The sequence below is a fragment of the Chelonoidis abingdonii genome, chromosome 2 (assembly GCF_003597395.2).
Source record: "Chelonoidis abingdonii isolate Lonesome George chromosome 2, CheloAbing_2.0, whole genome shotgun sequence".
Lineage (NCBI taxonomy): Eukaryota > Metazoa > Chordata > Testudines > Testudinidae > Chelonoidis > Chelonoidis abingdonii.
Genome location: NC_133770.1, coordinates 239654193 through 239679489, shown reverse-complemented (window position 1 = coordinate 239679489; position 25297 = coordinate 239654193). Strand labels below are relative to the sequence as shown.

The 25297-nt window shown below is 41.4% G+C and overlaps 1 protein-coding gene across 6 annotated transcripts in view; it reads left to right on the top strand.

The window, feature by feature from the left end:
• ARFGEF1 (ARF guanine nucleotide exchange factor 1) overlaps positions 1 to 25297 on the top strand; it is a 195764-nt gene that overhangs the window by 135346 nt on the left and 35121 nt on the right. For all 6 annotated transcript variants that reach the window (XR_012655356.1, XM_032805003.2, XM_032805004.2 and 3 more), the window contains 5 exons: positions 3296 to 3467; positions 5568 to 5719; positions 12459 to 12587; positions 17753 to 17911; positions 19711 to 19861. Coding sequence is in view for 5 of the 6 variants with exons in the window: in XM_032805003.2 (XP_032660894.1) it covers positions 3296 to 3467; positions 5568 to 5719; positions 12459 to 12587; positions 17753 to 17911; positions 19711 to 19861 (763 nt within the window). In the remaining variant the exon portion in view is untranslated. The remainder of the gene's footprint in view (positions 1 to 3295; positions 3468 to 5567; positions 5720 to 12458; positions 12588 to 17752; positions 17912 to 19710; positions 19862 to 25297) is intronic.

Here is a 25297-nt window from a genome sequence, read left to right as displayed (position 1 = left end):
TTATTTCAATGTGACTAGTTTGGAATGTGAGGATGTGACCATACACTTCCCAGCTTATGGCTGCCTAACTACATCTTAGCTGAAGGTCTTAGCCTGTCACAGTAAGAGAAGACCATTACACAGACAGTGATTTTGATTCTTTCTTTTATACCTCTATAACTAGCGAAGTGATAGGAATACACCTAAATACTTAAAGTATAGGCCTTTGCAGACAGGCCTGAATATCTTTATCCTAACATGTTTGTTTTGCTTCTGAAGTTTTCAGTTCAAGTCCATTAGGCCATTCCTGCAGTGAGATATCACTTTCTTTCTTAGCTTTAATTGAATTGAGTTATATCCACTGGTTTTTATATTATACTACTCTCCTTAGCGACTGGTTTTACAATCAAAGCCAGAATTCTTGCAGATACTAACTACTGTTTTATCTTAAATCTGCCTTGGTTCCATCCAGTTTGAAAACTGAAAGAGGTTCGTGTAACTTCACCATTTGGGAAAAAGCTTAAAGACCCCAGTCAGTGCAGCTCCTTTATAAATGCAATACTCACCACATTTGAAATTATTTGAGTGTTTGGTACTACCTCTGATTTAACCTTGAAAAAGTAATAAGCTTAGAGTAGATTGTTTAGGCTGTGTGCCATAATAGTTCTGTTTTTATGCTTATTGACTAATTTGGATCTTGGCTTAATCTCTACCATATGGTCATCAGTATCATGTAATGCCCACATAATTTCACCATTTCATATAACTGAGAGGGGAATCTTGTCTACGCTGGGGAAATGTTTTTTAAAAAAAATCCTTTGGTTCAGATGAAATAATGTTTAGCCCCTGTTGGAGTCATAGTGTAGACTCCTGCTGCAGGACCCATTTGACCATGGTTTCAATTATGCTTGCTTTAAATTGGTTGTAAAACAGGTCTAGCTGTGGGAGTCTTATCTGCTGTAGGGCTTCTACTAGTGGTAACACTGGTTCATCTGAACGGGTGGGATTCTTCTGTAAATTTTCTCTAGTTTCAACACATGCTGTTTGTCTAACTGTTTTAGGTGTGCAGGCTCACCCCTGTGGCACCTCCTGCTGATCATCCTCAGGCATTGCTCATTTTCCAGCCAGGAGCTCCCTCTGCAGGCTGGTGCTCTGCCTTACCTCACTCTGGCCCCCATGTCCGTCCCAGGACCCAGTGCACCTTCACTGGGTTTCTGCCGCGCCCCCCCTCCCCTTGCAGAACCCGCTCAGTATCAGGGTCTCCCCCTCCCAGGGGAACCTTCACCCAGTATCCCTACTTCACCTCAGTGTTAGGCTACTGACAGTCCCCATCTAGCTCCTGCTTACTGGGGCAGACTGTAATATATGCCCCTCATCATAGGCAAAGGGAGTTTTGGACCTGCTGCCTCTGCCTACCTATGGGCTGTCCCCAGGACCGGCGCTAGGGTTTCTCGTGCCCTAGGTGCACAGCCATTTCTCCGCCCCCCGCGCTGGTCCCGCGGCTCCAGTGGAGCTGCCACAGTCATTCCTGCGGAGGGTCCGTTGGTCCGTGGCTCATACATTCCCCTATACCTCGCTCAAACGGGGAGGTGACCGACTGACCTTGACCCACCCACCCTTCCTGGAACTCTCCGTCTTCTATGCCTGGCTGGGCCCCGAGGACAGACCTCCCTCTCCTGTACCTGATGCTGTGTCTTCCTGAGACAACACATGGGGGGCATGCAGGGTTGCATGTCCTCCCTCCCCAGATTTCAGCCAGGGTTCACACCAGAGTGTGGCAGCAGCAGCTGTTCAGCACTGTGTGGGAGGGAAAGGACAGGAGCTGCGTCCAGCCACAGGGGAGGAGGGGCGGTAGGAGAGATGACCTGGCCTGTGTCTTGGCAGAATTCATCTTTTCCGCACTCCCCTCTCCCCTGTGGCTGGAAGCCTCTTGTCTTTTCCTGCCCACACAGTGTTAAAGGGCAGTTAACACCTCCAGGCTGGCCACTGACATAACCCAGCAACCTCCTGTCCCCCTGTTACAGCACAGGCAGGAAGGGGTGAAGCCTTAAGGATGCATTGTGCACCAAGGCCCAGGGAGGCTGACTGCAGGGCTTCAGGGAACTGACCAGAGAGGTGGATCAATGGGGGAGGATGCCTAGGGGATGGAGCAGCCCTGTGGTTCTTGGGGGCATAACCAGGCAGGGGAAGAGCGGGTGAAGAGAGTGCTAAGCCCCTGCCCATGTCACAGCTGTGGAGCCTGCAGGGTAGGGGTGCGAACAGGCTGGAAATCACTTCCACCCGCCACTCCAGAGCTTACCTGCGTGTCGGAGAGGCTTCCCTGTGACAGTGCTGTGGCTTTGGCACATGCAGGGCTTGGCTCCTCCTAGCCAGCGCCCCAGGCTGGAGGTTCTTGGCCTTTCCTGGGGCACTGGCCCAGCCAGCGACAATGGAGGAAGGAAGGAGCCTTCTGGCGAGGCTGTTGGTGAGCTGAGCACTCCAACCAGGGACTGGTTCTCCGCACTGCACTGGGAGTGGGACACACCCTGCCGGGGAGGATATGAAGGAGTAGTAGGGCTGGGATATGTGAAGGGACAAAGCAGGGAGAGGACAGCGAGAGGAGGAGCACGTAAAGGGCTGATGGGTGGACTGCAGAGGAGGCATGTAACCGACTGCCACCTACCGCCTGCCTGCACTCATCAGCCACTGCAGTGCACAGCCAGTGCTGGCCAGAAATGAGACGGGGCCAAGAGCGAGCACGCAGCGAGCAGAGCGTCCAGCCCTGCCACCAACCTTAAATACCCACTCCCCATTGGCCACTGGACCCCCAACTCACTGCTGGGCAGGCAGCTAGTGATCAGGAATCGGGCCAGAAGCAGGACCCACCAGTCCTGATGGGGAGGAGAGACACAAAATACAGGACAATTTGCCTGAAAGCTGGGACATTTGCAGAAGAGCTTAAATATGAGACTGTCCCTTTAAAAATGGGACATCTGGTCACCCTAATCAGGCCCCATTGGCAAGATAAGCATTCCCCTGCCTAATTTAAAAATTCTGCTTTGGAGCCTCCAGGGCTTTGGCTTGAGCTAACCATTCTAGCACTTTGTTACCGCCAGCGGGGTGGCAGCAGGACTTAGACCGTTTTGAAAATGCTGACTGGCGGAAACTTAGCCACTTTGGAGGATTAGGTAACACCTGAGATGTGGCTTTGAAAATGTCCGTGGTGATCATCTGGTGGGCTTAGGCACCTATCTGCCTGTTTAGGTGCCTAAATCCATTTAAAAATCTTCCCCTTTGCCTCTCTCATTCATACTATTTGCTTCTTTTTGGTTTCCAGGTAAAGAACAAAATGACCAAGGAGCAGTATATTAAGATGAACAGAGGTATCAATGACAGTAAGGACCTTCCTGAGGAGTATCTGTCAGCTATCTATAATGAAATAGCGGGGAAGAAGATATCTATGAAGGAAACGAAAGAACTAGTAATACCCACAAAATCCAGTAAACAAAGTAAGTACCAGCAGTGTGTCAGTCGTCACAGAATAAATGTTGGCTCTTCATTTGATAATGTGGTCTCCTGGTGTTAAGAATGTGGTGTACTAAACTAACAGCGTCTTGTTTAATGTCGCTGTGAATAGTTATTGGTTTAGCACCAGTAGTAATCTCAGTGCCATACTATACACGAGTACCTACCCTCAAAAACATACATATTAAGAGAAACACACAGGAAAGGATGCACTAGGAAATCTGAAATGGGATTAAATTTGCTTTCTCTCTTCTTTTTTTTTTTTCCCCTTCTTTTCTTTCTTATAAAAAGTGAACCTATGATGATTAATTTTACAGGTCCTTACATGTAGTACTAAATTATTTTTTCTGTGAACTTAATATTTAAGAGCTCTGGCTCCCAAAATTCCTGCCCTCTTTAAATTTGATCTTATTCTCACTTTCTTACTCTTTGCCCATCCATCAATTCCTTTCTTTTTGTCGAGACAACATGGGTGAGGTAATATCTTTTACTGACCTAATTTCTTTTGGCTAGAGAGAAAAGCTTTAGAGCTACACAGAGCTCTTGTTCAGGTCGTCATCTTTTTGGCTTCAGTTATGTCATCTTCTGCAGTAATTGAGTGACTATTCATTTATTACCTTATGTCTGTCCCTTTTAATTTTGAAAGTCAGTTATGCTCCCTTGAAGTCTTATGCATAAATTAAACTGGGTTTATTCTGACTTATCTTGCCTCAGAATTGATATTGTTTAGTCCAGGTGTTAACTTTGTTGTTCTACACAGCACTTCCTTGGCAGCATAGTTTTTGCTGTTGTACAGTGATGAATACTGTATACAGTATTCCACAGGAGACCTTTATAATAAAGTAACCATGTCACTTTTTGTTTTGTATTCTGTCCATCACCTATAGCAATATCTTGTTTTAATGCAATAATGGGGGGAGGGATAGCTCAGTGGTTTGAGCATTAGCCTGCTAAACCCAGGGTTGTGAGTTCAATCCTTGAGGGGGTAATTTGGGGATTTAGTTAGGGATTGGTCCTGCTTTGAGCAGGGGGTTGGATTAGGTGACCTTCTGAGGTCCCTTCTAACCCTGATATTCTACGATTTTCCCCACAATAACACCTCAAAATCTCGTTTTTATTATGGCTTATGATTGCTCGTTTAGCACACATTCCCTAGATTGGTTCCTTCCTTAAATAGTTTTAAAAAACATTTAACTGTTTGTCTTCTGAACCATCATTTTAATGATCCAAATATTCTTGAATCTGATGGTTCCTCATTGTGTGCACTCAGTTTTCATATTTTCTGCAAATGTGAAGATCCTGTTATTTATAAAGCTACCCAAATTTTTTCTGTATATATAGTTAATGATTCTAAAACTAGCCCCCAAGAACGCTCTGCTCATAACTCCTTTCCAACGTCACAAGTCTCCATCTGTAGCTACCTCCTTTTTTTTTTCCTGCTCTTCAGCTTGTTTCTGTCTAGCAGTTTATTTTTCCTTTTTATAAAGCCGTTAAACTCTGATGAATTAAATGTTCTCTGAAAATTTAAGTGTTTATTTCTTTTGATTGTACTCTCTCTCTGGGTTGTCCCTCACTTTGAGATAAAGGCTTCAATGCCAGCATGAAAAGGTGTTAAGGCATTTTGCCACATGCATTTGAGAAAGAGATAAATATTTATCTTTCCACACTTAATTCTTCCTCGCTGTGGTGATAGTTTGATATAAAATTTGTCCACTTTGAAATTAATCCAGCCCATGTACCTTGCTTAGTATTTCTTCTTAAAATAATTTGCTTCAGTTCAGTCATAAGCTTTCTTTGATTTATTATATAGATTATTTCTATATAGACTAAAGGTAAGCTATCATTTAAAAAAACAAACATTTCACTACTTACATACTTTTGTTATTAGTGCATTGATGTAATTTGATTTTTATACTACAGTATAAAAAAAACAAGATAAATTTGCATTAACTTTTAGATGTCATTAGTTTCTAAATATATCATAATACAACATTTAAATGATTAATGTAACACAATTACTATTTTACTTTCTGTGAGAAAGCCTTGACTAAAACACCAATGTAAAAGGAAAAATGTGTTTATAGATGTTGCTAGTGAAAAGCAGAGACGTCTTCTATATAACTTGGAAATGGAACAGATGGCTAAAACAGCAAAAGCCCTCATGGAAGCAGTGAGCCATGTTCAGGCACCTTTTACTAGTGCAACCCATTTGGAGCATGTGAGACCAATGTTCAAGGTGAGATTCTCATGTTCTGTATTGAAATTCTACATGGGTATATAATGTTAACTTGGAACACTGTGATTGCAAGGCATTGTTTGAAATACTATGGGATTCCATATTATTTCAGTGGTAATGTTCGGTCTTTCAAAACTTCCAGAAGAGTAATCTAAATCTTATTGGACTTTGTTTCACATTGTAAAAGAATTAATCAGAATTGTTTTAAAAAAAATCACATTACTTAATCTATTCTGAAAGTGTAGAAGTGTTTAAATAACTTGAGGGGGTGCTACCTGCATGAGTTGATAACCGTATCCTGGGCTAAATACCACAGTTTTAGAAATAGAGCCCACGTTGATATTACCAAACCAATAAGAAGCACCATTTAGTTGTTTTACTGAAAGATGTTGTGCCTGTCAGCGTCATGCTGCTTAGGAATGGTAAGTCTTCATTTGCATAAGTAACTTTTTAATATCTATTTTAAAAGCTTCCTACCTGTCCTTTCTCCTGCTTTCTCTCTGCTCCCCCTCCTTTTCCATTCTTGTGTGTTCTGTTATATTAATTTTGATGGAATAAATGGGCCCAGAGAATAACAGGGTATGTCTACACTACCCACTGGATCGGCGGGTAGTGATCGATCTACTGGGGACTGATGTATCGCGTCTCGTCTAGACGTGGTACATTGATCCCTGAACGCGCTTCCCGTTGACTCCGGAACTCCACCAGGGCGAGAGGCGGAAGCGGAGTCGACAGGGGAGCAGCGGCTGTCGATCCCGTGCCGCTCGTACATGAAGTAAGTCAGTCTAAGTCGATCTAAGATGTGTCGACTTCAGCTACACTATTCTCGTAGCTGAAGTTGTGTATCTTAGATCGATTCCCCTCCCCTCCCCCCCAATGTAGACCAGCCAAAGATATTAACATGACTCTGTTTCTGTACAACAATAATTTTAAACAAGGTTCAGGATTCTGAATACAGAGCCTTCGGTCTACTTAGTACCATGGTGCGCACCATTAAAAATCTTTTCAACCTTTTCGTAAAGATACAAAAACTAAAGGAAAGGCAGTTAGAGGATTAGAAATGTAAAGTATTAAATAAAGCTTTTGTTTTAACAGCGTCCCTTGTCTCTTTTCCCTTTAGCTGGATAAAGGTTTTAGGAGGGGGGGAAAACACAACCCTGTTTGACAGTCTCTTAGATGGTTTTAAATATGGTGGTAATTGTACTTTCTGGGAAAAAGGGAAGAAGTTAGTTGAGAGGAGCTAGAGCTCTTGTTGCTGCTCTTAAAATTTGATTCTGTTTCCTAGAAGACAAATCAAGACACAGACACAACTAGGGAGAGAAAAGAACAGCAAAGATAGAAAACGCATTTTCTGTCTTTGATGTTGTTTTTTTCAGCCTCGCTGCTAGAAAAACATAGACGTCGCACACAGTCTTAATAGCCACTCTGAGAGCTGGCAAACTTATACTAGCATTGCGCTGTGTAGGGCATTGTTTTTAGCTGCTTTTTTGATCTTACTGGAGTATTGCAAAATATACAGTCATGGCTGGCTAAGTCAGACACAGAAGGCAAAAGGAGAGGTGTAGGAAAGAGAAGGAAAAGGATACATGATGGGGGGGGGGAGGAGGTGACAGCAGGAACCAAAATCTCACATGCCAGATGGTGGTCGGGATTTAGCCAAAGCCAGTGGAGGTGACAGTGTTGACTGGTCTTTGGCCTGATTTAGTCAGAACGTCTTTCAAGATCAGGACAACAAAGGCCCAGTGATCTTACATTGAATCCTGTGGTCCCAGGAGACTCTTGGGATGGCAGCCATGACACTGAAGTGTACTTTTTCCAGTCCACCTGCTTCCCAGCCATCAAATGTCAGACAGCCTCTGCAGACAGTTTCCCCCATAACATTTCTTTTCTTTTAAGGACCCCCAAAAGGGAGTGATGGGTGAAATAGTTCATCCTCTCATTATTTTGCCTACCAGTAAGGCCTAATTTCAAAGGAGGAACTGATGCCCTTTATCTACTACAGCTAAAGCTGAAGAAAAGGGGTGTATTTTTAAAGTAAGTGCTTTTTATTTTAAAAAGGAATTGCTCAAAAAGGTGGTGGGGAGACATCCTCAAACAAGGAACCAAAAAGGTAAAAGAGAAATTGAGGAGAAATGTGCGGGGTAAAGGATGAGGAAAGAATGAGAAATTGTAAATATTTGTTGAGAGAAGGCAGTAGCGTGAAGGGATTTGCATAGGAGGGAAATGACAAGGCAATAGTCAGTAACTGTTACACAGCCCAGCTCTCTGGTTAAGAATTCCTCTTCATTCTGAGGGAGATTTAATTTGTTGTATGTAGTGTGTTGGCCAAAGGAAGTTCATTCTAACAAAACAGTCTGTTGCTTTTAGTGGAATTGTGAATTTGTGGGCTCTTGGGTATAGTGAAAAGGTGTGCAATAACTTAAAATATTTTCTTACTTTTTAGTGTTTGCAATGGGAGGAGCAGGTTAGTGTTTGATACATCTTTGCTAATGTGTGGTTCTGAATTGCTTGTCCTTACCTTGGTGTAGATCTAAGCAATCTTCTATTTGCCCCGCTTAAAAACTGATTTTCAGATTAACAGCTCCCAGATTAAGCAGATATTTTCAAATGTGTCTCTGTCTATCACGGTAACACTGTCAAATGCAGAGCAGAGCATCAGATGTCTTTGATTACTGAGAAGAGTACTCCCTTAGAAAGTGGCTTACTCCTGAACCAACCTGGAGTGGGATTATCAGTTCAAACTCCTGCTGAAGTAGGAATTACTTAGAGTTAATACTATAGGTCTCATTACACCTGGAATAAATGCTAATTATTCAACCACTTCCACGCTATTAGTAGTAAAGTGCTTGCCCTGGATGCAACCGTATATACCCCTGTGCTCTTCACTTCTGCCTGCACTTCAACAAACATAGTGTCGGAACAAGGAGAAAGGAAGAAAGAGTATGTGAAGTTACTCAGAGCAAGGAGGGGTTGTTTTCCTCATCCCTAAGCACTGGAACAACATCCAGAACAAGCTGCGTTGTCAGAGGTGCGCTGTAGAATAGAAAGAGGAGAGAGCTACGGCTCTTGTAGGGCTGTGAGGGCAGGAAAAGTCCCAGCCCAAAGAGGAGAGAGACAAAAAGGACAGAAAAATATGAACTCCATGAAGAGGAGACTTTGCAGAAGAACTGCACTGTAGGCCACAAGAGAGCTACAGGGAAAAGACCAAGCTCCTGTTGGAAGAGGAAGGAAGCCACAGGCATGGAGGGAGAAAAATAAGGAAGTTTAAGGGCACAGAAACAGCAGAAAAACAGGATGAAAACAAGCCTGCAAAGCCAACAAAAGACACAGTGGTGGTTTCATTCCAGCCTTCAGCAAGCAGTTATCCACATCACTTCACCAGCACACACAATCTGATGCTTTGATAGGGTGTGAAATTTATTATTGGGTTAGCTCAAAGAGTTGTTTTATTAAATTAAAACCTGAAACATCTGGGAACTGGCTACCTTTCTGTCGATTATGTGTTGCTATTGGGTGGCTTGTTGAAGAGTTTCTAGCTACTAAAGACAGGGCAGGGTGAGAGATATTTGTGAGGAGAAAATCCTCCTTCACTGCAATTCCCCCTGCACTTCAGCCTGAATGCTGCATGCATCCCAGATCCCCCACTATCAGTTCCTGATCCCTCCACTGGGCCAGGTAACATCAGGAAGTCAAACCTGGGAAAGGAGAAAATGGTATGGAGCCGGCAGTCGTGTGCAGGCCCAGCAGTGCTGTTACCTGAGTCAGGACAGAAACAGTGAGACTTCAGAATGGGTAGGGAGTTGCACAGTCTGGCTTCATCTACACTACACCCCACTGATGGCGGTGTGTAATGTAAGTTTAGCTATGTGCTGGCATGAAAAGCTCACTACGTCCACATTGTTGTTTGTGGCTACAAGTGTCAGTGAAAGGCTCCAGAAGCAGGGAGGCTGTGGAGAAAGGGTTCAGCAGCTCCTCACTGCCAGGACCTTTTGTTGTGGTGAGGAAGGGCTCCAGCAGTGGGGAACTGGCAGAGCCTTTCTCTCCTGCTAGACCATTTCCCTATAGTGGTGGAAGGGCTCCAGAAGTGGGGAGCTTAACAAGTAAAGGTGCTTTCACAGCTCTCCAGGAACAAAGGACAGTTAGTGTGATTAGGCAAATTCACCCAGATTTTAACGCATCCAGAGCGGTACCATCATCTGAACAGGCCTGCATAAATTGATTCAAATTGGATTCTTCAAAGGTAACCGATAAATACCCTGAGTTTAAACTGAATGAGGGCCTTTTTTTTTTTTTTTTTTTGATCATACAGACAGGCAGACCTTTCTGTCCAGGTTGTGGGGGGGCAATCCTTAAGGAAGGGTTGGAAAGACTGACACCTGGAAGACCTTAGAGTTGAGGTGACCTCTGATAAGCTTTTCATGATGCATATAGGTTCCTTTGTTGTTTTTAATAGGTTGTCTCTGTAATGCTTTCACCTTGCATTTAAATAGGCTTGCTTAGAAAGATCTGTGTGGTAACTTATAACTGAGGGCAATGATACTGTTTATATCCTCTGAGGCAAAAGCAGAGCTGGTTTGTCTAGGGAGTCTGGCTTACTGGGAATAACATAGTGTAGGCACGGAACAGTGCAGCCTGGATAAATGCCTGGCAGGAGGGATATGTGGGTCTCTGTCCAAGAGTGGTGATGGCTGAGAAGCCAGGAGCCTTGAGTTGGTGCCCTTGCTGGACCACAGTGTAGGAATACAGGTGCAGTTGCCTTGAACTGTGACAGACATTATTTATGCATGTGTGAGTTTCCTAAGTATTTTTTAAAAAACTGAAATTGATCCATCTAAGTTAAGGAATGTGATGTCAGTCACATAGCATATGTAAAATAACAAACTTCCCATTTTTATAAAATTTTCTCTCTACTTTGGAGAGAAGAATATCTGCAAAGCCCATCTCTTTTTAAATGGAGAAAAACCCAAAGCTGTAATGTGAGCTTCCAGTGGATATATCTCTTCCTCTTTGAGTTTCTAATTACACCTCTACCTCAATATAAGGCTGTCTTTAGGAGCCAAAAAATCTTACTGCATTATAGGTGAAACCGTGTTATATCGAACTTGATTTGATCCACCGGAGTGTGCACCTCTCTTCCTCCCCTACCCCCCCCACCCCCCCGGAGTGCTGCTTTACTGCGTTATATCCAAATTTGTTATATCAAGGTGGAGGTGTACTAGACTCAGTTCCAAGACATTCATCCTTTTATCATTCCCAGTCATTAACTAATTGTAAGAACCAATAATACAGCTTAATGTTTAGAGCCAGTGATTGGAATCGTAATTATCATCTCAAAGTAGTGATTACAGTGTAGTAAAGAATAAATATTTGCTCACTCCATCCTGGTTTTCTGGGTTCTGTAAGCATTCTCAAATCTGTATGCATATTTTTTCCTGTTAATGAAGTAGTGAAATTTATAACCTAGTGATGTTGTATATCATGATAAAAATAAGTGCAGGTGAAATTCACCTTGTGTGCCACCACAAGGCCTGTGAACCACTTAAATCCTCAAAATAAGACTTGTGCTTCGTAAGGGATGATTTTCATCCTAAATGAGCAAATGGTACGTTTTGAAGAAATTCTAGAAATTCACCATAATGTGACTCTAACTGTATGTATAACACACCATACAGCAAAATTGTAGTATGCAAACAGTGTCCCATTAGAAACACTCTTAATGACTTATAGTATTGCTGTCCACAAAAACATTATGGAAAATCTCAATGTGAAAAGAAAAGGAAAAAGACGTGCTAAAGTAATAGAAATCTAATCTCCCCTTCTATCCATTCAAAATTCAAACTGAAGTACTGAAAGTTATGTCACTGAAGGAATGTCAGGATCCCCTTCCCTGGAGAGGGGAAAAACTGTCTTTCCTTCTATCTCCACCCCTTGCACCTTGGTAGGGATGATTATTGTATAGTTAGGGTTTTTTCATCATATGAAGAAGGCCAAATAGTAGTTAGCCATGCTGTTTAACTAATATAAAATCATTATAATAATATGCTATAGATAGGCTGCTCCGCTCAGCTATCTTACTTCCCCTAACAAATAAGGCATGCACTAGGATAAATATTTTCATTAACAGTTTTTCAAGAACTCTACAGTTACATTTTTGTCAATCTGACTCTTTATATGGGAGCAATTCTCTGAAATTGTGTGTCAGGATGGCACCATTCAGCAAATTTGAATTGCACCTTTCACTGTGCAATTAAGTTTTGGGGCTATTGTCAGAACTTTATATACAAATATATTTATTTGTATCTGATTATGCAAAGAATTATATATGCATATGGAGAACTGTTATCTAGATAATATAAAAACAATATCCACAATATATAACTTACACACAGCTTCTCTCTTTTAGAACCCCTGGCACTGCCTAAGATAACAAACATTTATAATTTAAAAAATGCTTTGGACAAGACTGCATTGTCCCTAGAACCTGTGTGTCTGTATTACACTGCAGTTGGTCCAAAATCATCTCCTTGCCTTATAACTTCTTTTCCCTATTTCTGCTTCCCATTTCTTTTTAGTAGAAAGTCCACTCCGAAGTTGTTGTGGATTAAGCATTTAGTTTTTTTTATTATTTTTCAGCGAGAAACAGTGATGTTTATACTTCTTTTTCTGTTGGAATAAAGTTTTCTCTTATTGAGATGGAATATTAAAAATTAATGTAAGGTGTGTGGTTTTATTATTCCAGTTGGCATGGACACCATTCCTTGCTGCATTCAGTGTGGGTCTACAAGACTGTGATGATACAGAGGTTGCATCTCTTTGTTTGGAAGGCATACGATGTGCAATCAGGATTGCATGCATTTTCAGCATTCAGGTAATGTTAAATGTTAAGATAATACGAGAATATTTTGATTTAGGTGCTGTTAATGGAATGGTAGTACATTCACTAAGTTCTTTACATCATTACCTGAAGATGTAAGTCCTGCAATACCCAGTGACTTCCTTGTTCTGAAGTTATTACTGTACCTGGTTTTAACTGAGTGCATTGAGTTTATTTTAAATTCTAAATTACTTCAGATGTTTGTAAAACTTTGTTTCCATATATACAGGAATACAAAGACGAGTTTTCAGATGAACAAACTTTTTTTTATTTTCGTCTTAAATCTTGCCACAAAAGGTTCTGTTTCTTAACATGAATCTTTTTCAAATATATTGTGTAGTTGAAAATTTGTAGTTCACTGAACCTTGGTGGAAACATTATGCTCAACTTTAGTGAGAGACCTTAGCTATTCTGAGACTTGTGTAATTGGATATCATTTTAACTCTGTGGCAGTGGGTATGTCTTTCCAAACATAATGCATTAATGCATCTCGCATAAAATGGGATGTCAAGAATTCCAGACTCACAGGCTCTTGTGGATAATACTGATTAAACTTGGGAATCAGTTTCTTTTGATGGCTTTAAACTCTCAGCTGTTGAACATAATATTCTGCCAGTATAGGGAAATGGCCAATAAATGTACTGATCTGCCATAATCTGAGAGTATATGTTGGTGGTTGGGATGAAGGCTGAATTCTTTTATATTTGACACCACAATTTTAAATGAGTCTACTGAAAATAGAAAATAAACTTTTAATTATTAAAAAAGTGATCCCTAAGTTAAACACATTTACACTATAACCTACTGAAACTAGTAATCTCCCTCTTATAACTTTTTTGGCAGTTTAATAATTGCTTTCTCATACTAGCAATAGGAGTGCAGGAGTCTCTCTCAGCAGAAGCCAATGTCTTCCACTTTCAAAAGTATTATGGGCAGCAGTGAATGAATCTGTCTTGCCATCAGAGAATAAAACACTGCAGCTTCAGTGTGATGTAACATATTTTCTTTTGAGCAAGTGTATTGGCAACATGAAAGGCACGCTGGTCAGCATAACTGTCTTTAAATTGTGAAAAGCAACTAATGGTCCATGAATAATTTACTGAAAGCAGCATGTCAGAATTTTCAATATAGACTGAGGAACAGCTCCTTGGAATTGGCCACTGTCAAAACATAGGAATTTATCTCATTGACTTTGTAGGTTGCTCCTTGTCATTCAGGACTTTCTGCTTATTTTTCTGGATGATTGATCCTCAATCTCAAAGGAAAATTTATTGTTTATTGGTTCTTTTCCCTCTTAAGTGAGGACCGTGATATTACCTTCAGGTTCTGGAGAGTTCTGTATCTTGGTTGCCATTAAAATAATTATGGCTTGCCAACAATTACCGCTCAGTGATCTCTAAGATACTGTGCTTATTTCTCTTGTTTAGAGTAGGAAGTTCCTATTGTGCAAGATTCTGATAAGTATTGCCCATTTTGGACACAAGACTATTTGGGGATGTAGGGATGGTTGGTAAATTTCCCTTATAAGAATGTTTGAGAAATATGTTGTCTGTTCCATGCTAAATTTTTCTCCCACCTTCCTACTGGTGTTCTCATGTTATGTCAGTCTTGTTGAAGAATTATAGATGGATTGTTACCCAAGACCACTTTCTAAGAACAGTCAGTATTTTATACATCATGGTAAAATCATAACATTAATATCTGGAAGGGTCTCTCTGATTTTATGGATTTTTTCCTGAACAGCACAGCACAGTTCTGTGAGCCATGCATCCTCACCTCTGAGCACAATAAAATCTCATTTTAAAAATCTGTTTTTTTCATTATTGTGGTTTTGAAGTGAATCTGATGCTGTAACACAAGTCTGTCTTGGGGCTTTCACTCCATATCTTATACCAGATCATAGAATCATAGAAGATCAGGGTTGGAAGAGAATTCAGGAGGTCATCTAGTCCAACCCCCTTCTCAAAGCAGGACCAATCCTCAACTAAATCATCCCAGCCAAGGCTTTGTCAAGCAAGGCCTTAAAAAAACACCTCTCTAGCTAACCCATTCCAGTGCTTCATGACCCTCCTAGTGAAATAGTTTTTCCTAATATCCAACCTAGACCTCCCCCACTGCAACTTGAGACCATTGCTCCTTGCTCTGTCATCTGCCACCACTGAGTAGCACCCTAGCTCCCCCCTCTTTGGAACCCCACTTCAGGTAGTTGAAAGCTGCTATCAAATCCCCTCTCACTCTTCTTTTCTGCAGACTAAAAAGCCCAGTTCCCTCAGCCTCTCCTCATAAGTCATGTGCACCAGCCTCTTAATCATTTTCGTTGCCCTCTGCTGGACTCTCTCCAATTTGTCCATATCCTTTCTGAAGTGGTGAGCCCAAAACTGGGTGCAGGATGTGGCCTCACCAGTGCCACATAAAGGGGAATAATCACTTCCCTCGATTTGCTGGCAGTGCTCCTACTAATGCAGCCCAATATGCTGTTAGCTTTCTTGGCATCTGTTAACTCTCATCCAGCTTCTCATCCACTGTAATCACCAGGTCTTCTGCAGAATGGCCGCTTAGCCAGTAGATCCCCAGCCTGTGCATGGGATTCTTCTTTCCTAAGTGCAGGACTCTGCACTTGTCCTTTGTTGAACCTTATCAGATTTCTTTTAGCCCAATCCTCCAATTTGTCTAGGTCACGCTGTACCCTATCCCTACCCTCCAGCGTATCTACCTCTCCCCACAGCTTAGTGTCATCCCGGAGCATGCTGAGGGTGCAATCCATCTCATCATACAGATCATTAATGAAGATGTTGAACAAAACCGGCCCCCCTGGGGCACTCCCCTTGATACCGGCTGCCAACTAGATATCGAGCCATTGATCACTACCTGTTGAGCCCAATGATCTAGCCAGCTTTCTTTTCACCTTATAGTCCATTCACCCAATCCATACTTGTTTAACTTGCTGGCAAGAATACTGTGGAAGACCATTTCAAAAGCTTTGCTAAAGTCGAAGTATGTCACATCCACCGCTTTCTCTGTATCCACCGAGCCAGTTATTTCAACCCTGCTCCATGATTTTTCCAGACTGGAGTCCTCAAGGGCTGTGCTTAATTTGTGTATTTCAGCTCACGTATCCTTTTTAGTTGATGGGTGGGCTCTTTTGTTGTTTTTCTCCCCCTCTGTAGTAGTGGTGGTTAGTAAGAAGAAGGCATCACTCTTTCTTTCCCATTTCATGAGGGAAAAGAGAACATCTGCCATGAGAAGAGTGCCTTAAATTCCTCTGTTACTGCTTTTGTCTTCATGGGAGATCTGACTCTGATTGCTGAGTCTTTTTGTTCAGCAGTCCCTCTTCATCTGATGGTATCATGGGAGAGTGTTCCTCTGATTGAACTGTGCTCACTCTGCCTAAGTCCAGAGTAAAGTAGAATGCCAGTCAGTATTGAATATGGCCCATTGAATTATGTAATCCCACAGGTTTATCGAACATTTAGCTATACTAGAGTCTGATGCTGCTGCCAGTATTTTCTACGTGAAATAAATTAGCAGTAAATTCTTAGACTTCATATACACTGGAATTTTTATAAACCTTGCAGCCCACACAGAATTTCTGTTTACTACCAATTGGCCATTGCTGACTTCTTATCTGAGGATTTTCACAAATATAGAAAAGATACTAGATTGTACCCAACAAAATGGATGTCTGTTCTGCTTGTAGCACATTTTGTTTCAGCTCTTTTGCTCTTTAACTTTTATCTAAAAACCTGCCTTATAAATTCCCAAACAGCTCACTGCATTTTGTAATTAATATCTGTTTCGTGACTTTGCAGAAGTGGAATTCTGCAGGCTAGGTCCATGTTTTATTAAAAAGATAAAGGGAAAAGATATGTCCTCCGGTATCATCCAAATCAGATTTATAAGACACCCTCTTTCCAGGAGCTGTAACCACAAATACTCATTGTGAGATCAATTCTAATCTCCTCATAGTTACTTCCTTCCTTCCATAAGTTCATATGAGAAATGGAGTTGTAATGAGCTTCCTTTTCCAAAGAATGTAGTTTCTGGCCTTTGGCCTTTACATGAATAAGCCATCCACACACATCAGTTATACACATGTAGAAACCCCTTCTCTTGTTCTTTGTAGCTCTACTCTGTTCACATGGAAGGTAGGTCAGTCACTCACCTACCCAGGAAGAGTTGCTCCTACACTCAGATGTTCTAAAGCTCAGGAACTGGCAAGTTCATTTTATAGTAGTTCTTTTTCTGAACACACAGATGCATAATGTAGGTCTCTGCCTTCAATTAATAAATATCTCTTGGATCTTCTCTCCGAGGACTTGTTCTGGTCTGTCAGCAGATCATGGCAAGGCAGCACTTGGGCATGGGCAATAGTATCTTTCAACTGGGGAGAGGCTGCTGGGGAATCATATCTTTTTTTCCCTTACAGTTTTATACAGTGAGTGCATCTCATCTGTTGGGATGTCTTGAATATTTGTTTATGTTAACTTGAAATACAAAATGTAGCATCAGGTTTCAGAAGAAATTACTAAAATGACATGCTTTAGACTGCTACATTTGACACCTTACCTTCCCAGGTTTACAGTTTTACAAGGAGAGCCTTATCTTACAGCTCATTAGAGAAAGAGGGATGCTTTAAGTTAATATAATGTTTTGAAATTCAGCTGTATGAAACCTACCTTATTTTTTTTAGTAACATATAGGTTCTCATTGAAAATTCCCCTGTTTTTAAGTTTCAGTAAGCTAAGAGATTTTGCAGATGAGTTTAGCAACAATCAGTATTAAATTTCATGACTGTAATGGCTCCCTACTTTTCAGTGTAGTTGCCATTGAGGTCTTGCAACCAGCTATTTGAGGTTGAAATCTATGTCAATGGAGGGTAAGCTAGGGATATGGGCTGTATAAACCAAACAGCTCATATTACTGCATAGATGGGTGGTGCATACAATTATTCAAAGAGAGTGGGCATACAGAACTAACATCTGATGCTATATTCCTAATACACTTTTCATGTGTGCATGGGATTATTATAAGAGATGCGATTTCAAAATAAAAATTAATGTCTGATTGCCTCCATAATACATAAAGGAACCAAAAGAGATTTAGACATTGACAAGTTATGTAAACTAACAGAAACAACTCATTTTTGTTTCCCTCTGTAGCTTGAAAGAGATGCTTATGTCCAAGCACTAGCAAGATTTACTTTGCTTACAGTGAGTTCTGGTATAACTGAAATGAAACAGAAGAATATTGACACAATAAAAACACTCATCACAGTGGCTCATACAGATGGAAACTATTTAGGAAATTCATGGCATGAGGTACAAGAGTAGTTCATTCTTAACTATAAGAAAGTATGTACATGAAAATACATTGATTTTGTATACAGTGTTACTCCTGGGGGAATTTTGTGCCACTGTACACATGCAGAATTCATGTCCTCCACAGATTTCTTTGCTTCCCTGCAGAAAAATGACTTTCTGATGGGGATTCAAAGGGAGCTGCAAGAGCAGCCACATGCCCCTCCCCAGCAGTGCAGGTGCATTGTTTAGGTCGCCTGTAGCAGCCAGTGAAGAGGTAAATTACTGCGGGGGGCAGGGGTGTGTGACCCAGGCCTCCTCCCCCACATCTGCTCAACCTCCATACATCTATACCCAGACCCCCACCAAGCTTTACTCCCTTGCACCTGAACCTCCACTGTGCCAAGCCTCATCTGCAACCCCCTGCACCCGGAGATGCATGCATGCACACCAAGTCCTACCTCCCTGCACTCAGCAGCTGGTAGTCTGGCTGGGCTGGAGGTGGGAGAGGAGCACATTTCCCCTGCATGGAATGGTGAGGACTGGGTCAGACCCACCCCCAGAAATCTCTCTTGGCTCTGCACCCTGCCCCATCACTCCTTAGCCGCAGTGGAAAGCAGCTCCCTTGTCCACCCAACCCCCATGCATCTAGATGCTCCCACACCCAGACACACAACTCCATTGAGTCTTCCCTCTCCCCTGACCCCAGAATCCTGGTTGAGCCGTACACATCTGCATCTGGACCCCCATCCTTGCACCGAGACCGCACCGCGCTGATCCCTCCCACACACACACACCTGTATCCCTTCTGCTTCCAGACCACCCCCTGCATCTGAACCCCCATTCCTGGGCCCAGACCCACCCCCTGCATCCGAACCCTCATTCCTGGACCCAGACCTACCCCCTGCTGAGCCAACCACAATGGATCCTCCCTCCCAATGAGTCTCACCCCCCATGGAGATCATTTCTAGAAGCCCCCCTCACCTGGAGCCCCACCCCACAAAGCCCCACTCCATCGGCACCCAGACCCCCTCCTGAGCCCCCAATACTCAGACCCCCCAGCTGAGCCCCAGCCACCTTCACCTGGACCCCATCTACAGAGTCCCTTTGCCTTTGCAACCAGAACTCCCCCCTCACCTCCCTCCTCCCCGCCAACAAGCCCCTGTATATCCAGATTCTCCCCCAGACCCACCTGCACCCAGACTGTCCCACAAAGAACGCTCTCACCCCACATCTGGATCCCCCCACTCTAAGCTCCTCCACACTTGGATCCTGCTGGGCTGAGCCTGCCTGCCCACACCTACTATGCCAGGGCCCCAGGCTGTTTCTGGGGAAGGTCAAGCCCTTGCGCTGTATCAGGGTTGGGTGCAGTATCACTGCCAAGTCCATGTCCTGGCACACAATTCCCTCAGGAGTACAATGGGTTTTGAGTATGTATGTGCTATGTATGTATGTATATAGAGTGGATGTTTATATGTACACATGTATATGATGTTTTTAATTTTATTTTGTATCTTCACAGACTTGCATATTTTGGACCCAGTTCTACAGCCCTTACATGAATAAAGTTGCAGGATTGGGTTCATAAAGTGAAGTGATAGTAACTGTATTTTTAAAAGATTATTGTTAATTTTTGCCATATTCTGTGGTACACATATAGTCTGGATGTGTAAAATGTATGTGTGTAAATGAGAATTTTATTTTTTAAAACCCTGAAATCTGCCCGTTCATAAAGAATTTTATAAAAGTGAATGGGGATATTAAATATTTTTAAAATCCACTTCTCGCTGTTAAATAGTTTCTGTTTTGTGTTAATTTAGATTCTGAAATGTATTAGTCAACTTGAGCTGGCACAATTAATAGGAACTGGAGTAAAACCACGTTACATCTCTGGGACAGTGAGAGGCAGGGAAGGTTCTTTTACTGGAACGAAGGATCAGGCACCCGATGAATTTGTGGGCCTGGGATTAGGTGAGTAATATGAATGCTCTAAGTAGTTTAGTTATCCAGCTTCGTATGGACGTATAATATTTGAATAAATTTGGTTCTCAACTTGCGGTTGCCAGAGATATTTTATTGAAGTGAGGCATAATTATGGAAAAAAGTCATTTTAATCCTTATTTATTTAAAATATTTCTTCTGTTGCTATACAAATGCAGGACTGTGATTGAGATATTTACTCCCAAATTAAATATGTTTAAGAATACTTTTTATCTATGTATTGTCACTTTGTGGGGGATACAGGGTGGGGAATGGCATAAAATGGCTTCATTGCAATATTATTAATATTATAGTACTTTCTTAGAGGAAATTAAAACGTAGCTGATCACATAAGTACTTCATACTAAAGGTATTGTGTTGCTAGATTGAGCAATATTGCTAATTCGCTGTACCAAATATGTCTGTTTTGCGAAACTTGCATACAAATAAAATTGGGATGTAGATTTATGAATGTGGATTGATTGATACACCCTGTGGACTTTTTTGTGAGAAATATGCAGGGTGGATTGGTTTAAATTACAGTGATTTAAATGATTAGTTTAACACTTGATTCAAATTGTTTATCTTAATATGTTACCTACTTAAGTGGCTACTTTGTTATAGAAAAAGTTTTGAGAGCCAAACTTCATTCCATCAGTAAGATTCTTTATTATTACATTATGATAAAAAGTGGATGTTATATTTCTGATTAATTAGACAGAAACTTGTTATTTTTTAAAAGATGTGCCATCTTCAATGTTAGATAAATAAACCCATTAAAACCAACAAGTTGGAACATTTTATGTAACTGAAAATAAAACTTTCTTGAATTCACACCCATTCCATAACACCAAAAATAAATAAATAAAGCCAAACAAATGTACAAAAAAATCTAAATTAAAATTAAGGTTGTAGTTCAAGAAATCTGTTTGAGAGTGGGGAGTAACACAACAGTAAATCCATGGAAACATATGAAGGTTGTAGATACAATTCAGGCACTCCCTACAATGCCCAGTTTTATTTCTCAAGTACCCAGGCACACCATTAAACAGAAACGTTTGATTTTTCTAAATTTGATTTTAATATGATGCCAGACTCCCTCTTGCTTCATGAGAACAGCTTTCCACACTGTCTGGTGAAAGCTTGAGTCTTGGCTAAAGATTTCTCTGTCATGCAACACGTTTCCTGGAGCAGTTATCATTCTGTTACTAGCTGCCTGGTATTGCTCCCCAGCCAGGGGTCTGAGGGCTGTCGTCCCAGTCTATTCCATAGCCCAATATCAGCCCTGACTCCTCAGCCAATCCTTTTCCCTGGCTCCCTTTGTGACCTGCCTCCATCCACTCTCCCCACACTGCTACAGGTTTTGCTATTGTTGAGGCACACAGTATTCTAGTCCCTGTAAAAGAGAGTTTACAGCTTCACTGCCCAGGATAGTTCTCTCTTGAAGCATGCAAGTCCAAATCAATTTACCTTTATTCTGGTTTTATTCTCTTAGGCTGCAAACTTGCATTTTAATTTGCTTCCCAGAGTCACTCAAGGTCCCTTCTGACATTACTGCTTTCCAGCAGTATTCTTCCTGTTAAATATCCAAGTATGTATGCACATCTATACAGGCATAGTTTTTTTCAAGGGAAAAATACTCATGTCTAAGGCTACTATTTAATCATGGGTATTTTAGTAAAAGTCATGGACAGGTCATGGGCAAGAAACAAAAACTCACGGCCTATGACCTGTCCATGACTTATACCATAAATATCCCTGATTGAATTTTAGGCGGGGGAGGGAGGGAGCCCGCGGCACCAGCTGCATGGGTGGGAGGACGGGGGCGACGGATGACCTCCATCAGCCTCCCCAGTGGAATAAGTGATAAAAGATTTAGATTTAGGAAAAGAAGTTTAAAAGTAAACAGAAACTGAAAATACTCTGCCATATCCTTGGAGAAAAGTTGGGAGTTCTAAATCCTCTTAATCCCATGCAGGAGAACTCAGAAATAAGATAGAGACTTTGTCTCCCTTATCTGTGGATGAGTGCAGAATGAATTCGCAAGTTGGAGTAATGTGTTTGTCCTCTAAGAAAAGTTTCTCCCTTCTAGGTGAGAATTATGGTAACCCACAAAAAAGTCTAAAATTAAGAATTGCACCACAGTATCCATGTATGGACATGTGTGGTGTTTTTTATTAATAAATCCTAGAGGTTTAACAGTTCTGTTTTTTCCCTCAACACTTCCTTTATGAAAGGAGAACATTCCCAAGGCAGGTGATTCTGACAAGAATCAACTAAAGAATTTTTCTGTAGGCTGACCTCTTCCCTCCAGCCCAACACGTTTTGAACTGAACCTCATTCTTGCAAATACCAGAGGCAAACTCCAGAGGCAAATACCCCTTTTCCTCTTGTGACAGAATCTCTGTATCTTGCTGTGCAAACAGAATGGCAGTTAAGTGTTCCTGCCCTATCCATTAGTGTCCTGATTTGTAACACGTATTTTGGGGCAACAGTAGGCAAAACCTTTTTTTCTCTCTCTCTCTTTCCCTCTGCCCTTTGGGGGGAGAAAGGTGGCAAATTTCTGGTGCTTTGTTTATCAAGTGGGATCATCCACTGAGCTTTCTCTTCATATTCCTCTTTTCCCATCATGGCAGTCCAGATCAAATGGAGTAAACAGATCACCTCCTGGGTTTTCTGTCTGTGAAAAGGCCTCCTGATTGAGAAGAGTTCTGCTCTGAATACATTTCTTTTTGCATGGACCTGTTCAGCTTCTTGAGGTCTAGAACAGCCCAGGCTCTTCCTGATCATTTCCTTACTATGAAGAATATACAGTAGAGCCATAATCACTTTTTCTTCTGAGGGGCAGGTTTTCACTCTCCTAGTTCTGCATGAATACAGACAGGTTCACTATAGGCCATAATTTTTTTCCACAGAAGATCAGTTCAAAAGCTACATTTTATATTAGGTTTCAGAGTAGCAGCTGTGTTAGTCTGTAGCCACAAAAAGAACAGGAGTACTTAGATATTAGATTTAAAGGGCCAACCTCTCATTAATCCTTTTCTTACTATAACACCAAAGATCATAGTCTCTTGTATTGCAGTCACACTCTGATCATAGTGGCACATGCAGTGATTCTGTCTGCAGACACAGAGAATTGTGTTTCCGCAATCTGTACTCTCATATCTCCATTAGTGGAATCAAAGGGCAACGGTTACGTATGATTTCCACACCTGCATCCTACCAGGCAGTAAAGTAATCAATTCAGGCATTATGTTTGGGTCACTTAATGTGTGGCATGGATTTGAAAAGGAACATCCATCTGCCAGAATGAAGTGCTACCAGATTAGCCCAGGTAGCCTTTCCAAGAAAGCCTCCCTTAAATCCATGTCCAGATTATGTCAGATGATGCAACAGTAACATACTGTACATTAATAAACAGGAATGGGAAGCTTGTCCCTTTACAGGGAGGCACTGCATATCCTTCACCTGGGTCAAACAGGCTCTGTCCTTTTAATTTGTATTCACAAAGACATATATAATGGGAAGGTGACTGGCTCAGCAGGTAAGCAATAAATCAAACGAAGGGGTTGTGCAGACAAAGTTAACAGGCACATTGAGACTCCCAGAAGGTAAGCTCTTTCTATCAAGTTGAACTGCGAAGGTGAGACTGCACTTCTGTTGGAAAAGAGACCTTATAACTTTTGGAATTGATGCTATGCCTCGTTCATGGAACTACATTCCATACTCTCTTCCACCTACAATTTATGCCACTAGTTCCATATTAAAAACAAAGTGCCAGAGGAGGACAGGGTTCTCTGACCTGACAGATGCACCTGCTTCTTCATCCAGAGCTTCTTAACAGGTTGCATCTCCTCACTAAGAGACTTCTATAACACCCAAATCCAAGCTAATCAAACCTGAGAGCCTCCATGTTGAAACAGAAAGTTCTGACCAGATCAAGTTCTCAAAGTGGCTGAAACACTTGCAACATCCAGAGAACTGACTACCCTGAAAGGCTACTCTGTAATCTGGAGAAAATACTTAAGTTGATTCACTGGACATGGCCAGTGACCTGATTCAAAGATTTTTAGAATTCCAGTCCTATAGTTCTTTTGTATCATTAAAGTATGTATATCTCCCAGTATATGCTCTTTAGAGATTCACATCCTTAACATCGGAGGTTCCAAATTTATTGTAGAGATTTTCCCTGGTATTGCTCCCCCACATTTTAAGACTCTGGGAGTCAGCAAAATAAGTCAAGCCACCATCCAAAACTTTCTCCACCATAGGACGTAAACGTGTTTATTTTTAAAGCCTTCTCTACTCTCTTTTGAATCCCTGAGTTGGTTAGTCCCATTGTCACTTAAACTTTTCATCCAAAATTATTAGAAGCCAAAACTTCTAAATTCTCTTTCTCTCTAACTGGATCGAGTATTGCATTGCAGAAGCTGGTGTACTTGCTTTTAAACCACTGTTGAAAAGCATACTATACGCACAGCTAGAGCCTCAGCTGAAGGAATTTTGTAAAGCAGCCACCTGGTCTTGAATATCTACCTCGTCACAATTACCACAGCAGACACATCCTGTCAGAGGAAAATAAACCCTAAAGAAATTAGATGGTCTCAAAATAAACTCTGTTTTTTCCTAAGCAAAACTTGCAATTCTTATTTTCCATATTATTTTCTCACTACTTTTGTTTTTCCTCCATCACTTCATCTGTTTATTGTTTTTACTCCTTCCTCTGTGACAGATTGAGGGGAGACTGTTTTGGAAAGAATGGAAAACATTGCTTGGTTATTTTCTTTCTCTCATTATGGCCTCTCTCAATCTGGACCTACATCAATTTCACTAATACAAATAAATCACTTAGTTTCTGCAAGCTAGTGAGGGTGATGTACATATTTTTAAAAAAATAGAAAATTAACAATTAATATTCACATAAGAATTTGCTACAACTTCTTGTTCAGTTTTGGAAGAGTGAGGAACCAAGTAGGTAAGCTATAACAATTGAATTGACTCTACTTTCTTGTCATAGAGGGGAAACCCCTGAGTGAAAAATTTTTGGGAGACTTAAGAAAAAAACAATAATTTTCTGTTTGCCAGATTCTAAAATTGGAAAAAATTGGCTTTCATTGAATACTCTACTGTGGGTGCTGGTGCAGTTCAGTCCCTCTTGTTCTCCACGTGTTGCCCATAACAGTTTAGTCTGCTGTGGGCTGTAATATTTTGTCTAGTTTGAGTTGTTGGGTTTAGTGTAGGGGATGCTGGGTGGCCTGTGATATACAGGAGGTCAGACTATATGATATGATGAGATCCCTTCTGGCCTTGAACTCTGACTCTACTCTGCTCCTTTTCCTAATAGATTGTTTTAGAACAATTCAACACTCTCTGTGTGTTGCAGTGCCTAAGAGTCATGTCCTTAATAAGACACCATGGCAATATTAA